The 16,099-nt window shown below is 46.6% G+C and overlaps 1 protein-coding gene across 2 annotated transcripts in view; it reads right to left on the bottom strand.

The window, feature by feature from the left end:
- Nucleotides 1–5,322: 5,322 nt before the first annotated feature.
- tshz3b (teashirt zinc finger homeobox 3b) overlaps nucleotides 5,323–16,099 on the bottom strand; it is a 32,027-nt gene continuing 21,250 nt past the window's right edge. For both annotated transcript variants that reach the window (XM_084925512.1, XM_084925503.1), the window contains one exon: nucleotides 5,323–10,461. In XM_084925512.1, coding sequence (XP_084781638.1) covers nucleotides 6,821–10,461 — 3,641 coding nt within the window. In that variant the 3' untranslated portion in view covers nucleotides 5,323–6,820. The remainder of the gene's footprint in view (nucleotides 10,462–16,099) is intronic.

Below are 16,099 nucleotides of genomic sequence, written 5' to 3'. Positions count from 1 at the left end.
TTCACATTTATTTAACCTTTAACCTTCATCTGAAACCAGGACCACCTTCCTTCTGGCTCTAAATATGTTTTGATATTTAGAGCCAGAAGATGTGAGCTGTGAGGACACGGGATCCCAACCTTCGATCCGAGCTAACATCAGTCAAACATAACGTGGAAAACATGAACCAACAAACACTTAAATAAACGGCTCACACCGACAGGAAGCGGGGACGACCAGCAGACTGCAGACAGCAGAATCACTCCCGTGATTTTTCTTCTAAAACAGGGCTGTCAAACATGAGGCCCGGGGCCAGAATCGGCCTGCGAAGACTCTAATCTGGCCGAGTTGACAGCTTTGGAAAATAAGAAAACATTTTAAGTTTGTTTTTCCTACTGATAACAGTCAAATGATGAAAAGGTTCCTGTGTTTTTTCTACTGCTATATGAATATTTTTTAATTGGACTCTAGTTAAATATAAATAATTAAAGGACATTTTCTGTGACTTAACAGACACTTACGGTGTGTTCACACCAAACGCGATAGACACAACCAAAAATGGTTTGGTCAACTTGACGCGTGCAAATTCGCACCTCGACGCATGTCCAACGCAAATTAATTGCATATTTTGATGCGCGTGAACCAGTAATGTGGGAGGAAGTTGTGCCAGTTGATTAGCCTTTCCTCCATATTGAATGAAGTACGAAGGGCTTTGGCTGGACCTGCCCCTTTGACCTAGGTCAGAGCCACGTCACCAGGCTCCTGATTGGTTGTCGTGGCGCGAATTGACGCTGGAGTTCAGATTTTTCCAATTCGAGCGGTAGACGCGATACGCGCGTATGCACAAAATGCAACACAAAAACTGGCGAATAAAAATACGCGCGTCAAACGCGCCCGACGCGCTACTTTGACGCGCGTTTTCTCGTCGTGTCAAACGCTTCTGAATTTTCGCAGGACCCGCAATCGCGCGTCATCACGCTTTTCCATTGACGTTACATGTAAACCCGACGCTTTGGTCGCGTCTATCGCGTTCGGTGTGAACACACCGTTACTGTTTTGTAATTACGGCACCGTCTGGCCAATGAGCTACCAGGACGGTTTCTGTTATTTTACACATTTATTTATCATAATTTAAGCCCGAAGAGTCATGCTGACAGATTTCTTTCTTTGCAGCATTTCTTTATCATGAGAAAAACTGAGATGTGCTGTTCTTTTCTTTTTCTTATAATCAGATATCTGAAGAATTAAATGTGCAGCTAAACTTGTGTACACTGTTGTACAAGTAGAGTTTCATCACTTTGGCCCACAAATTGGCCCTTCATGTTCAGTTCACGAGTCCCTTATAATGATGTTACAATAAAATATTCAGTTAATAAATGATTCAGTTATTCCATATTTACAGCAGCTGAAAAGGCAACAATAATAACAGGAATAATATTAACAGTAGCAGTAATAATAATAATTCGACACATAATGAGGTTATGTTATTGTCACGTGACAGATGAAGACCTCAGTGCAGAGGGAGGTCACTCCACCGCAGCGTCCAGCCAATCACAGAGCAGGCTTCTGATACACCTTCTCATACACCTCGATAAAGAAGGCAGAGCGTGTTCATGTAAACGTACAAATTCAGTAACTTTGTTCACATTTTTCAGAGTACTGAAGTGAAAGCTTTGTGTGTATGAGGATCTGTTAGCTAAATTCTTCCACTCAGTGTGGAGCTGATGGGCTTCAGTCCACATGATGTTTACACACAGTTATGTGGTTAGTGAGTGTGTGCGAGCACGCAGAGCCCGGTGGTGGTCTCCATCGTCTCCCGCACGCCGGGTTCGAACCTTAATAAGCTCCCGTGTTGGCAGAAAGACAGAAAATGGCTTCTCACACTTCAATTTCACGCATATTTTCTTTGAGGCTAATGAGAGCCTTAAACACAGCCAGACTTCAGGCTGACATTTGCACACACAGTGCCACCCTGTCACTGTGGATGAAATCCTACCTGCCTCTGTGTGTGTGTGCTCGGTGGGTTTATGAACACATTTAGATGCTGCTTGGGTCTTCAGCTGATATCTACCTGTGCTGAACCGGTTCTGCTCCTGTGCAGGTCTCTCACCTCTCAGCGTAATTTCACTCTGCGTGTTTTTCCCGTGTTCCTGCTGCACATCATCAGATTGATGGTGATACAGTTCCTATTTAATCACGCTCGAGCCACAAAAAAACTCTGCCTAAATAAACACTTGAAAGGAGCTGCACATCTTGTCAGCATTGTTGTCATCTCCCATGAAGCCTAAACAAATATACCTGCCAGGTTTCTTACCTCGCCAAGAGGCGTCACAAAATGGACGTCCGAGGTAATTATAGAGCCGCAGACGTGAAAGGGAAACTCTGTGGGAGTGAGTGTCGCTCTTTATACTTTCATATCCCATGAGGAGGAAGAGGATGGAGCACCGCTGCTCTCTGCTTTTTAATCTAACACTGAGTGGATGAAACAGATTTTCAGTTTGCCGCGTGTCAGAACGCGCGCATCTCTGCATTAGCGGTCATCTGCAGAGCACTTGAAAGATTTTATTCATGCTATTAGTGACAGGTTTTTTCTTTCCAGCATGTTTTAAAAGAGACTGTCATCATCATCATCATCATCATTATCTGCTTTTTTGTTATTAGACCTTAAAGGGGACACAAAACACTGAACCTATAAAGGCTAATTTACCCCACTGAGCCTTGCTCTGATGGACTGACATGGATAAAAAAAACATGCGTAGCGCCATCTTCTGTCAGTACGTGACGTCATGTGGTTGGTTGGTTGTGGCTAATAGACCTGCATTAGTTTGTGTTCGCTAACTAGTGACAGGATCGATAACTCAGAGGAAAATAAGGACACTGAAACTAAACATCACTGTAGTGCTGCAACAATGAGTTTATGTTAAACCAGGATAAACTGTCCGCTTTACTGTCCAGGAAGTAGCTGTTCGTTGTTTGGCTAGCTGCACTCATACAGGAAAATCCAGCTGTTAGCCGTAATGTTCGGGTATGTAAAGCACTTTATAAATGAGGACTGTGGAGGAGAGCCTTTGATTTAGTTTTGATTGGCTGGAGCTCACAAACAAGTGCTTTGAACAGCAGGTGGGTGGGGCTTCCCCTCTCTATGATATCATCCAGATCCAAGAGTAGAAAAAACAGTCAAAGATCGAATGTTTAAAGCAGCCTTAGCTTTTAGCTCACTGCACGTACCCTGGCCTCGTTATTAGAATCTCTGGTCATGTTTTACACGAATATTTGCCATTGAAAGAGGTGAGACATAGCAGACCACCGCCCAGTGTCAGGTTCATACCACAGCTGCTCTAAATTAACAGTACTGGTTAATTATGTTTCTGTAATGGTTAATCCACCAGTCTGGAGAGCTCTTCAGCCAAAATCATATTTTTAACTATGATTACTGTCTTTATCTGTGAATTTTCATATTTAATGTGTGACAAGAAGCAGAAAAAATAATCAAGTGCATTATTATTATTTAACCAAATTACATTTAACTACAGTTACCTACATTTCTGAACAGAAAAATCTGTTTTAGTGCTCAAATATTCTGCTTGATTCATTTTATTACATTTTAGGACAAATTCCAGCGTGCCAGCTCAAATTTGGGTATAAAGACACAAATTCAGTTTATATGTGGTGAATATATTTTTCAGTCTTAAACCTATATTTGACAGATTTCTAAAATATGAGTGTTTTTATGACAGGCGGTCTAATAAATTGTATATGACAGGAAGTATGAAGTTCAGCTTTGAGTTTTTTTCAGATAAACTTGACTTAGATGTCTTTTTATTAGACTGTAGTGTAACAACTCATTTGAATGTGAAGGACTCGGGATGAAATGTCTGAGTATGCCTTAAGTTTGGAGATGTTTCGCTTTCGGCTCCGTTGATTCCTCCTGTGCATTTCCAGCTACTTCTTTGATTTCATCAGTGAGAGAATAACAATCATCAATATAAGTAATAATAATAAGAAGAACATTAATATAAGAACTCGCAACTGTCAGCAGATTCCTCGAGGGAGATTGCTTAGAATGGACATAAATGTACGAAGACGTGGAAAAACTACAGCGACAAATATGTTCATAAAGCACCACGACACGACCATTAACTACATTTTTTACTAGCGCAGTAATGATGTAATGTTTTTCTGTACTAAATTCAGTAGGTTGGTACTCACATTACAAAGGTTCTTCTGTTATCTGACGCTGGGTGGATAGGCAGAACAAAAGAAACCAGACTTTTTCTTTCTGCGCTCACGCTACAATCGGCTCATTTCAGTTTGGTCTTTTCAGGAGCGGCAACATGACCATGACTCTTGTTTTAAATGCACAAAAGGACAAGAGCGTGATGTTATGTGGAAACATGTTTATACCGCTAACAACATCATAGACAGCATGCTAATGCTGTGCTAGCTAACGCTATGCTAGCCAAGAGCCCAGAGTGATGTTAAAGCCGAGCATATGCAGACTCCAGCCCAGCAGCCAGAGCCTGAACTTCAACAGGTAACAAACTGAAGAGCAGTCCGGCTGTACAGTACAGCCATGCAGTAGAATCACCATGACGACCACATTAAAGTCTCTTTGCGCTGGTTTCCATCTTTGTTTTGTGGATCTACGAGCGTTCATACTAAGAGGAAGATCAGGCGTACAAAGTAGGATAGAGATTTGCGTTGGTGTGTGCGACTGTAGCCTGTAGGTCTACATTGTTCATTGGTAATTATGACACAATCAGCTTGTTTAACAGAGAAACCCGAAAGCAGCATAACAAATGACTTTGCCTGGCAAGTACTTAAGTAACATACTGCATTACTTTTAAGAAAACTACGACTAATGTAAAACAGATAATGACCCCAGCACTGATGGGCGGAGGGTATTTGTTGTCCATTTTCAGATGACTTTATGGCCTAACGTTACAGACTAATCATGGCCAGCGTTGCTAAGTCTGCGCTCGATGGCTAACCTTGCTTTCTTGGTAGCGTTGTCGACAGCAGATACAATCCGAAGTCAGGTGGTCGCCGCGCCAGTTTTCTTCAGCAGCTTTGTGATCCATGAGACCGAGCTCCTTTAAGGCACCAGGATAACAGACGAGGCTACAGGGAAGCGCCACAACCATGGTTTCTGTTTGCATGTCGGAGACTGTGTGTGTGTGTGTTTGTCTCCCACACGCCCGCTGCTGCCACTCACTGTAAACTAGTCTGCAGTTCGTCACAGACAGACGCTGACACACTCCCGGTCTAATGTGCTCATTAGGGACTGCACAGCACACACATAATTGATAGCCACGACACACACAGTACACACACACACGCGCATTATTGCAAAAAACAGTTTCCGTTTTTAATGCTGCAGTAGAAAACAAGGTTATATGAAGTCATATAATGGGGTTCATTGTCAAGAACAACAACAACAAAAAACAACAGAAGGAAGTGAAAAGACGACCGGCACAGAATGCATAACGGTGTCTGTGCTGTTTACATGCCCATATTTTACACATAAGTATTTTTTCTTCTTCTCTCTCCACTCTGGCAGCTGTCAGTTACTTCAGCAAATTAACTGCCAAAAATGCAGCCGAACCTGTCACTCAGGAGGTTAGCGTAGCCATGGTTACCTTTCATATCCCAAAAAGATAAAGCTGCAGAGGAATCATGGCCGACTAATTAGACAGAAAAAAAAGGAAAAAAGAAAAGGCATTCAGCGATATGAAACAACCCAGAGTGCTTATAAATAACAGTTTACATGTGAAACATCTTCATAAAGGAACATCTTTTTGTACAGCCTCAAATATCTTCTCACTGTTCGTTCACGTGTCGGATAAAAAGAGTCTTTAACCCTTTGAGCACGAGTCAGGAATAAAAAGATTCACCTGTTGTCCTTCGTTTGCTTTCTCCCTTTGTTTCTGTATCCTTTGATTAAATAACACATTTATAAAACTATTGTGCAAAACAATTTATTTATGTCTTCATATACTGTGCACCAGCAGATAGTCATAGTCCTTTAAATTAAAAATATAGAAACAATGCATAATTTAGACAGGATAAGTCATATGTCTTATGTACATATTTTACACAGACCTGAATTAATAGAGGCCCCTGATCAATGAAAGTAAATCTTTTTTTTTCTTTTATTCACAAAGCTGCGATATTTGTGTCACATCCTGTGAGACGAGGATCCCGCATCGGGCGGAGGATCTGCTTGACTCGACATTTTCTCCGCTTGGGACGTGACGCGTGTCTAATTTTCACAAGGGCCTCGATAAATTTCCAATCTCTAATCTCAAGTCGACAGTGTTTGGATGTCCGGTGCAGAAATGCTTTGACGTACTCAGAGGGTTAAATTTTAAATGCTGCCTCAGCACCAAAAACAATGAAACAGAAGACAGAGCAGTCAGGAGTGAAAAGAGAAAATAAACCATGAAAAGGGCACCAGGTTTAGCTCCAGAAGGTTCAACTAAACTTTGTTTTTTTATGCATGCAGCTTATCACACCTCAGTGATGCCAAAATATAAAAACAACAGAAATCCATTTACACAAATCTCAAAATACAAACACTTTGTTTTAGAGCTCTTTTTTTTACTTCATATACTGCCCCATCAGCCCCCACCCAATCCCCGCCCTTAAAAAAAATGAACGTCTGCGTGAAAAGTCAGTCTACATCATACATAATAAAATTAAAAAACTTCTACAACACAAAATGTAAAACCATGTGCCGAAACTCAGAGCAGTAGTTGCATGGCATCTTTGTGCAGTCCTAACGCTTAAGGCGTCCTTCGTCATCGTTTCTCGTCTGTCAGAGACGGCGAGCAAGCCGGTGCTACTGTTTGTCCAGCTCGCACACATACATGAGGTGATCCTCTGGCGACTTCCCATGAGTCTTACTCAGGTGAAGCTTGACCGCGTGCTTGCTCGCAAATGTCCGATTACACAGTTTGCACTGATAAAGGGCGCCGCTGTCATCGTCCTCGGGAGAGGGCAACGGCGATTCGGAGGAGGGCAGAGACGTGGTTAAGGATGAGGACAGGGAGATGGGTAAGGAGGACGGGATGGATGTGGGGAGTGAGGACGGCAAAGGGTGGCTGGACGGGTGGAGGTTGGAGAACAGTTTCTCAGACAGTCCTTTGGTATGGCGTTGGTGGTGGTGTTGCTGGGAGATCTGGCTGAGCAGCTGCTCCCCAGAAAGCTTCGCCAGGTCTCGCAGGCGAAAGCCCAGGTGGGATTCCAGGTGGCTGACGTAGGTGGACGGCGAACGAATCTGAGAGGCGCAGTCACTGCAGAAAAACACAGGGTGACCAGAATCCAGGTTCTTCAAGAACTTTGTGCCACCGGTTCTCCTCAGCTGGTACTTGACATTGGCCAGCCAGTGGGATATGGTTGTCATGGAGAGACCCGTAAAGCGGGAGATATGCATTCTTTCCTGTGGGCTCAGGTCCGACATCATGTACTTGCCGTCATTTGTTTGTCTGAGACTGGAAGCAAACTGGGCCTGTAGGATGAGGAGGTGCTGAGGGTTCCAGTTGGACTGGCGGCCTTTACGCTTCTGGGCAGGCGAAACATCTTCGGTCTCTTCCTGCGTGACGCCGTCGATGTCAGAGCGCTCGGACTGGCTGGTGGGCGTGGAGGACTTGGACACAGCCTGGCTTTCTGTCAGGTTCCTCAACATGTCTGAGATATCTGAGAGGGCGTTTTCTCTCAGAGGTGACGTGGACATGAAGGAAGCTACTGCAGCTGAGGCTTTGGTCATGCTGATGGTGGAGGAGGGAGACACCGAGGATGGGGTGGAAGTGGGGGAGGAGAGAGATGTCGACCCCAAAGAGTTGCTGCTTTTGTCTGCATTTTTTCCTTTGGTAAGGTCTATGGGTTGGTCGTTGTTCAGATGCTGCTGGTAGAAATATCGCTCGAGGTGCTCGCTACCGGTCTTTTTGGTCTGTGCTGGTGGTGTAGAAGCGGCCACCGCTGCTTTCTCAGCCAGGCTGTTGCTCATCTTGAACAGCATGCTCATTGGGTCCAAGGAGGGCAGGGCCGGCTTGGCGGCCTTCCCCAGGTGCACGTTCATGACGGACTGCAGCGCACTCAGAGGGTTCACAAACGGCTGTTCTGGAGGCGGGTGATCAGTGATGATGGCTGTGCTGCCACACGCAGAGGTGGGTGGGGGTGAGGTCACGGCAGCGGACTCTACACCATTCTCTGCCGACTCCTTTGTAGAGACGTCCCCGTTTGCATCTCTGTGGTTGGGTCCATTTTCTTCTTCTGCACTTGCATTCTCAGGGGTTTTACTGCCTCCTGGTTGGCTTTCTTTGGGGGACTCTCCTCGGGCTGACTCCTCTGCCTCGCTGTTGCACGGTGAAGGGGTGGTGCGCCTCAGAGGAGAGCCCCTCACAACAGCAGCCGGCTCCCTCATTTTCTCCTCCACCTTGGCCACCTTCTCTGTCACTTTCTTGACGAGTTCCTCCATAGCATGGAAGTTGTTTTTAGGTAGTGGAGAGGTCTGGCAGCTAGGAGGCGAGATGAGCGGCTGGTTCTTGGCAGTGGGGGAGAGGATCTCCCCTCCGGGGAACATGTATTTCAGTGGGGAGCTCTTTCCAGAGGTACCCAGTGAAAGCTTCATGATGTTTGGTAGCTGGTAGGCAGCGTGGATGCTGGGATATCCTCCCCAGCTGGGAGCTCCATTCTGGGCCTTGTTGATGGCTGAGGTCACTGTGTTCTCCAAAGACTTGAGGATATCAAGACCCCCCTTTGGACTTTCCTCCAGATCCTCCTCAGTCAGATAGCTATACTTTGAAGTGATATCAAACTTTTCCTCAACCTCCTCCTCACCTACGGCCTTCTTCTCCTTGCTCACATTGTTAACATTGTTCAGAATGGACTCTGCAGTGCACTCCTCCTCCTTCGCCTCCTTCTTTATCTCCACAACCATAGGAGTGGGGGAGATGCTGGTCGGAGGAGGCACCGGGGCAGGTGGAGGGGAGAAGGTGGTAGCAGCCAGGGGGACTGACTGCACCTTCTCTTCAGCTGCTGAGTTTGACCTCGGTGCCTGGGCGGATGCCTCTATGATCGGTTTGCCTTTCTTAATCGCAGAGTTGGTGACTTTGATGAAATGTCCTGTCACCATCATGTGAGCCGTGAGCTCCTGCAGCGTGTCGTGAGAGCTGCCGCACTCCATGCATTTGAGGATCTGTGACTTCCTGGATTCGAACTGCCAGGCATAGCTGGCACCATTTTGGTGTCCATAGCGGTTGTTGGGCGTGATGTAAGGGTTGGTGACCTTTTGGAGTATATCGCCAGAGTCACTGAGGGAGGTAGGCTTCGGTGTGGCGCCTCCATTAGAGTCTGGCGAGCTGGGGATGTCCAGGTCAAGAGGGGCTCTCTTTCGAGCAGAAGAGATAATCTTAGCTGTCACAGGTGTGACAGGCTCTTTCAGAGGCACTTTCTGGTAGTGTTTCGTCTTAATCATGTGGACACTCAGGTCCTGAAGGGATTCAAAAGAGTGTCCACAGTACATGCACTTCAGAACCTTCTGCGCGTCCTCCTTCCCTTCCATCTCCAGCAAAGATCGTTTCCTAGGTTTGGACCACCGTTTAGCTCCCTCGCCATCCGTCTCGTGGTTATCATCACGGTAGTGGCCCGTCTCATTCATGTGCACCGTGAGCTCCACCAGCGTGTCGTATGCTGCGCTGCAGTCCTTACAGCGGAATTTGCTGGCACCAGTGAATATGGAGCCATAGAGCTTGGAGCTCTGCCGGTAGAGCTGGACGGTACTGAAGAGGTTGGGTTCTGTTGATGGGGTGCTCACGGCCACTGTAGGATGTTGGACCAGCGCCATCCTGTTGTGGTGGTTCTGGGAGACCTGCTGGAGGGTTTTAGCCATGGCTGTCTGGTGCCAGTCGTAGCCTCCGCTCCCACAGCTGCTGCTACTGCTGCTGCTGCTGCTGCTGCTGTGGCTGCGGGGGGGCTTCTCCGCTGGGGGCTGGCTCAGGTTCAGGTTTAGGGTGGACCAATAGGAATTGGTCAGAAAAGAGGTGTAAATGGCCTTCATCTTCTCCAGGCTGTCAGCAACAGAGCCTGTTGCTGCTAATATGGCCTCTTCACCAGCGACAGTGGCGGCAGCGACAGTGGCGGCAGCGTTGGCGGCGGCCATCATGGTAGAGGAGGAGGACGGCGACAGGGCGTTGGAGGGATCTTTAGAATGGAGGATCTCGTCCTCATTTTTAAGTGAGGAGCTATCAAAGTCAGACATTCTGTCACTGGTTTCGCTCAGATGGGACTCGCTGTCCAGCTCCTGACCAGAGAAGTCAGCGGCGTTGGGGGAGTCACGGAAGCCCGGCCGGTCCTTGAAGAGGAAGTCCTTGTCTGGACACAGGAGTTTGGCAGCAGGCTCTTCCCCGTCCTGGGCCGAGTCGTCTCCATCCAGGTCTTCATCCAACAGAGCTGCTTCCTTCTCATCTTCAGGGACGTATGCTGCGAAATGAAGAACAAAGACAGAGAGAGATCGGTTAGACCTACCACAGGACCCACCACAGACCTACCATTGTATTAGTCTCAGAGTTGATTCATCATGATGAAAACTCTTCTGACTAATGTGATTTTTGAAACGTGTTGCTAATATTTCCCTGAACAGCTAAAGGATCAAACTCCAGTCCTCGGCGGCCGCTGTCCTGAAACTTTTCCATGTATCACTGCTGCAGCACACCTGAATAAAATTAGTACGTCATTAGCAAGACTCTAACGAACTTGACTGCATGCTGAGGTGGCAGTTCAGCCACTTGATTCATGTTACAGCAGCTCACGAGTGAATGAACATGGTGCAGTAAAAGTACTTTTAGTAGTACATTTTTCCAAACACTTACATTTATTTAAATGAGCAGGTTGGGGGTTGCCACACCAGCATGCAGTCAGTTTTATTCAGGTGTGTTGCAGCAGGGACGCATGGAAACGTTTCAGGACAGCGGCCCTCGAGGACTGGAGTTTGACACCCCTGCTTTAGTGTGTGTGAGGGGCACATGCATCATGACGGGCGCGTGTTGCTTTGAATAAGGATAAATGAAATGTTTGCATCGTGTACATGGCCTGACTGGTTTCTCTGAAGCAGCAAACAAATAAATGCAGCGTATCTGTGAGCGAAACAGCCTCGATCTTCAGGACATCTTCTGAACCTGTTGAGAGGCAGCATGAGCCGACGGCACGGGCTTCACACTTTGTGCAATCGTTCACAGATGAAGGATTTACTCCCATAAACGGGACTCGTGCTCGCACTGACATTGTTTTCTCATTGGAACCGAGTCAGCACCCCGCCCCTCCTCCCTCCACCCTCAGGTCTTTGTTCTGCACAAAATCAGCGGGAGACAGGCGGAGAGAGAGACGGAGGATGGGAAGAGAAAGATGAAGTGAGGGAGAGGCGAAAAATGTCTCTTCAAACACAACTTGCCACCTTATTCTTCTCAAGGGGCAACAGCTTGAAATTAAAACTAAATTTGAAATTAATGAAGCACATTCTGGCGGCGGCATTCGTTTCTGAAGTAATAAATTACTTGTATCAACCTCGGAGACAGCGGTTCCTGTCTGTCAATTAATATGTCTTACGCTTCTTCTGCAGACTCTAATGCATTCCCTAACAGACACACTCGCCATTTAAATTAAGCACGCATGTTCACTCATTACACCGCTCAGCCCTCGCCTCCTCGTAAATAAAAAAAATGTATGTACGTTTCCCTGCGACAAATCTCTCCCCGCAAAACCCATTTGCTTCAATTACAGAAGATTAGAAAAAAGTTTAGAGTTATTATTTACAGTTTAGCTGCAGGGAGACGGCTCGAGGATCTCCATTTATATTCAAATCCCTCCAGTTTAAGAAGAATACAGTGGAAATCACACAGAGAAGAGATGCATCAAGACAAATCACACTGTCGCCTCTCCGTGCAGCTACCAATGTTTTCTTTGGTTAATAAGTCCATCAGAGGGGAAGCAGATGAGCAACGCTCGCGCTGTGCACGTCGAGCTGAGCGTGCTCGCACGTGCACATGCAACAGATACAGAAGGAGAGGGTGTGTGTGTGTGTGTAACGGGCTGTCACTCGCCCATCTGACCTGGCGTGTAAACACAGGAAATGCGTCTGTAACCACAATCCACCGCTTTCACAGACACAAAGGCTACGTTCACACTGCAGGCGAAAGCACATCAAATCCGGCTTTTTGACCCTCTGCGACCCATCTATCCGATCATGGTCTGACAGTGTGAACAGCACAAATCCGATATTTTCAAATCCGATCTGGGTCACTTTCGTATGTGGTCCTGAATCCGATACATATCCGATGTTTTAGAAAGCTGCTGTTTGATGGTCATGTCGCATTAAATCCGTCTTTTACGTCACTGACACAAGACAGACGCCAATTATCAGCTCCGGAGAAGACATCGCGATCACTTCCATCCGGTGAAACTCTTGGGAAGACAACGTTGGAGAAACGTGAACATTTTCTTTGTACTGTATAATCTGCAGATTCTGACAGAAATCTGCAACTATCCTTTGAAGCACCGCTCCTCTAAAACAGCAATAAGGATCATTATTAGGCCAAATCTAGATAACACAATAACTTTATGACTTAAAGCAAAGTTGGGAAACGTAAAGTCCGAAACAAGTCTTTATAGTAAGGGCCATCAGTTATACACTACTGTTTGCTCTGGGTGTAAACAGAGCGCGTTGCGTGTGACGTCTTCTTTTGCGCATGCGGCCGCTTTGAGCGTTCACACTAGAGCGCGTTTGCTGTCGCATTTTGTTTGTAGTGTGAACACGCAGACAAAAAAATTGCATTTGATGAAAAAAATCGGAATTGAGCATTAAGACCTGCAGAGTGAACGTAGCCAAAGAAATGAGCTGCCGCAGACACCGTCAGAGGTCTGGTCCCACCGTCTCTGAGCTGATCATTCTAGCCAATAAGGTTACGTCCCCATGCTGTCTGTTCAGCAAAGACTGGACACAGTGGGGGAATGACGCTGAGACGGCGGTCGGTCGTGCTTTAACCGAATCTTGCCATAGCTCAGATGGTTTTAACGGGTTTTTGTTGAGCAGGAACAAAACCACCGAAACCGGAGCAAAGTGACACAAACAAAACTTCCTGCCTGGAATACCTGCACGACCTGCTGGCATCGTGTGTGTGTGTGTGTGTGTGTCTGTAATGTACGTGTGCGTGTATGTGTGTGTCTGTAATGTACGTGTGCATGTATGTGTGTGTCTGTAATGTACGTGTGTGTGTACTGCATCAGCAGTGAAACAGAGAGGAGTCTTTGTCATTGTCAGGCTCCTGTTTGCCGTCGGCGATGAGATGACACTGCCGTGGGATAAACAGATGTAGAGAGACACAGATATCCCCGAGCCATCACGCGCGCACACACACACACACACACACACACACACACACACACACACACACACACACACACACACACTTCCTGTACGTACTGTATGCACTGCAGTGTAACAGCGCTGTGCCTCGAGGCGATCTCTGGAGTTTGTTTTCAGGATCCACCTGAAAAGCTTTAAACGCGTCACGGCGAGCGCTTTAAACCCGTACGGTCACCTGACCTCTCACCGACACTACGTGCGGTAACGGCGCCCTTTGTTGCAATAAAGCAGCTGTGTATCTGAATGCGTTTCGTCTCTCAGCCTCCTTGGCTCTCCCTCCGTCTGTCTCGAGCCGCCACCCGTGCATACGAGCACTCACCATCTGCTGTGAATCAGCCCAAACGACAGCTGTGTAAGAGAACCGTGCAGAGCCACAGCAGCCCAGAGCGCTCATCGAGGCCAAACGTGAGCACGTGAAACCGCATTACGGCGAGCCGCCTCTGAGAGAATCCGCGTCTCTGTAAAGTACACAGCTTTTATTGGAAACCACGTTTTAGTGGTGAAAGTGTGGAACAAAGAGCAGAACTGCAACAAAGGCAATGAGATTTGAAGATCAGTGGTTCTTCCTCGTTTAAAGGCTTTGTGTTGCTAATGTTTGTGGTTCTTCCAACGGTTCCTCCTGGAGTCTCTGAGCAGTCCCTCAGTCTGTCAGCCCGAGTTTTATCCTAACACGCAGCCTGCAGGAGGTCCAGATGTTCTCGTGCAGCACCTCTGATGAGTTAGCTGAGTCTCTGCTCTATCTGATGGAAAGGCTGGAGACAGGCGAGCAGCTCTAAGATGATACATCATCTCAGTGGCAGGAAGTGAATTATGAACTTCTCTAAATTTCTCAGCAGGAGATGTTTAAAGACATGACGTCGATTCAGATTTGTACTATCCAAAGTCCTTCAGGCCTTCACCTTCACACAGACTTTCACCTTTCTTAAGACGACCAAAGTTCAAATGCAGCATCTGAAAACTTCCTCATGTATACTGAGAAAGACTTTTACAGTCACTCTGCTTCTCTGTGACATCACACTGTAATATTTTCATCATGTGTACGGCATGTGTGAGGGGTCAAAAATCCTGCAGCTCTGATTTTACTGCAGGCGCATCAGCCATGTACACCAGAGAGGAGGGAGGAGGAGGAGGAGGGGGGAGGAGGGGGGAGGAGTGAAGTAAAAAATGAGGACACACGCTGAGATGATCCCCAACGCTGCTGGCTCGGGCTCGACTGTGACCCAGGATACTGAGATCAGTACGCACGCATACACACTTATACCACGCTGCAGTACGAGGAGGCAGGGTCAAACACACCAGGTATGCAGGTGCTCTTTTAATTAGCAGAGCAAGCTGCAGATGAAGGATCAGCAGGGTGGAGAAGCTGGTTTGATCTGAGAGGAGAAAAAAACCAAAATTTTTCCAGTTTTTCAGGTTTCCACAGGACTGTGGACTGAACTCCAAAACGCTTCAACGGGAAATACGGCTCACAAAGCAAAGTGTGGTAAAGTTACGATCTGATCCTCGAGTGTGTGACGGCTTGATTTTAAAGTGCTGAATCTGCTGCACACAAAGAGTTTGCTTCCCCACATCCCATCCACAGGGCCATGTCCGTGTGCCCGTGGACCAAACGTTTGGAGTTTGGGTGCAATGAATCATTTCGTCCTCTTCTTTGGGTTTTACTCCCAAACTTCAGTCGAATGGTTGTTCGTGTCTCTTCATAAACTGAAACCGCTCAACAGGGTCAGACAAAAACAGTCGGCTGGGTGGAAGTATTTCCTCTAAAGCAGGGGTGAAACTTAAGGCCCGAGGGCCAAAATCAGCCCGGCCAAGACTAATCCGGTCCACCAAGCAGCTTTGGAAAATGAGAAGGATGACATACATTTTTGGACTTTTAAATGCATTTAATAAGTTTTTTCAGCTTTTCTGGCTGATAAAGACGCCCCCCATGGTCTACACCACAGTGACTAAGTAACAGATCAACAATTAAAGGACAGAAAAGTCTTTTTCTGTCATTCGGACACATTTCTTTCAATAACGACATCAGCATTTCTTTGTGTGTGTAGTTGAACTCCATCGTGACAGAAAGAGGAGTTTCCCCCGTCCTCAGGATCAAAGTGGTGTGTGTGTGGCGCTCGATGAAAAACGGGTGGACGTCGCCGCCCTAATCAGTCTGTAAACACGCTGCAGACAGGAAACGCTCCTCCAGCTCGTCCCTTTCACAGCGACGGGAGCACGACTGACTCTGTGCACCGACACCAACAGCCTTTTCTTTTTCGTTCCCGGCTCCTTGTCTCAACACAAAGCATTAACCTCCTAGGACCTGCGTCCACATATGTGGACATCACATTTTTGGTTATTTAGACCAAAATACTAAATTTTGCTCTACAAGGGCCTGATATCCACTTACGAGGACGTTATCGTGCTACTGTTCTATCAAAATTTTAAACGAATATCCTCATATGTGGCTCTCATTTTTCTTAAAAACAAAAATAAGGTAAAAAAAAAATCTGGTAATTCTTTGTTTTTACATTCCTCAGGCCCCAATTAGCCAAAATATCAAAGAGAAATTAAAAATGCATGCCGTGGAAGAGTTCGGGTCTGAGGAGGTTAATGTGGTGACGGTGGAACTTTAACCATCTTTTCCTGAAGCACGTCGAGCGGCTTTAATGCCTAAAGCTGATCCAGCCACACGTTCAGCCCCCTCCAGCCTCCGGACAT

This window comes from Perissodus microlepis, chromosome 1 (assembly GCF_051167445.1).
Source record: "Perissodus microlepis isolate ML-2025 ecotype Zambia chromosome 1, ASM5116744v1, whole genome shotgun sequence".
NCBI lineage: Eukaryota > Metazoa > Chordata > Actinopteri > Cichliformes > Cichlidae > Perissodus > Perissodus microlepis.
The sequence above is the reverse complement of the archived record's forward strand: the minus strand, read 5'-3'. Positions and strand labels throughout refer to the sequence as shown.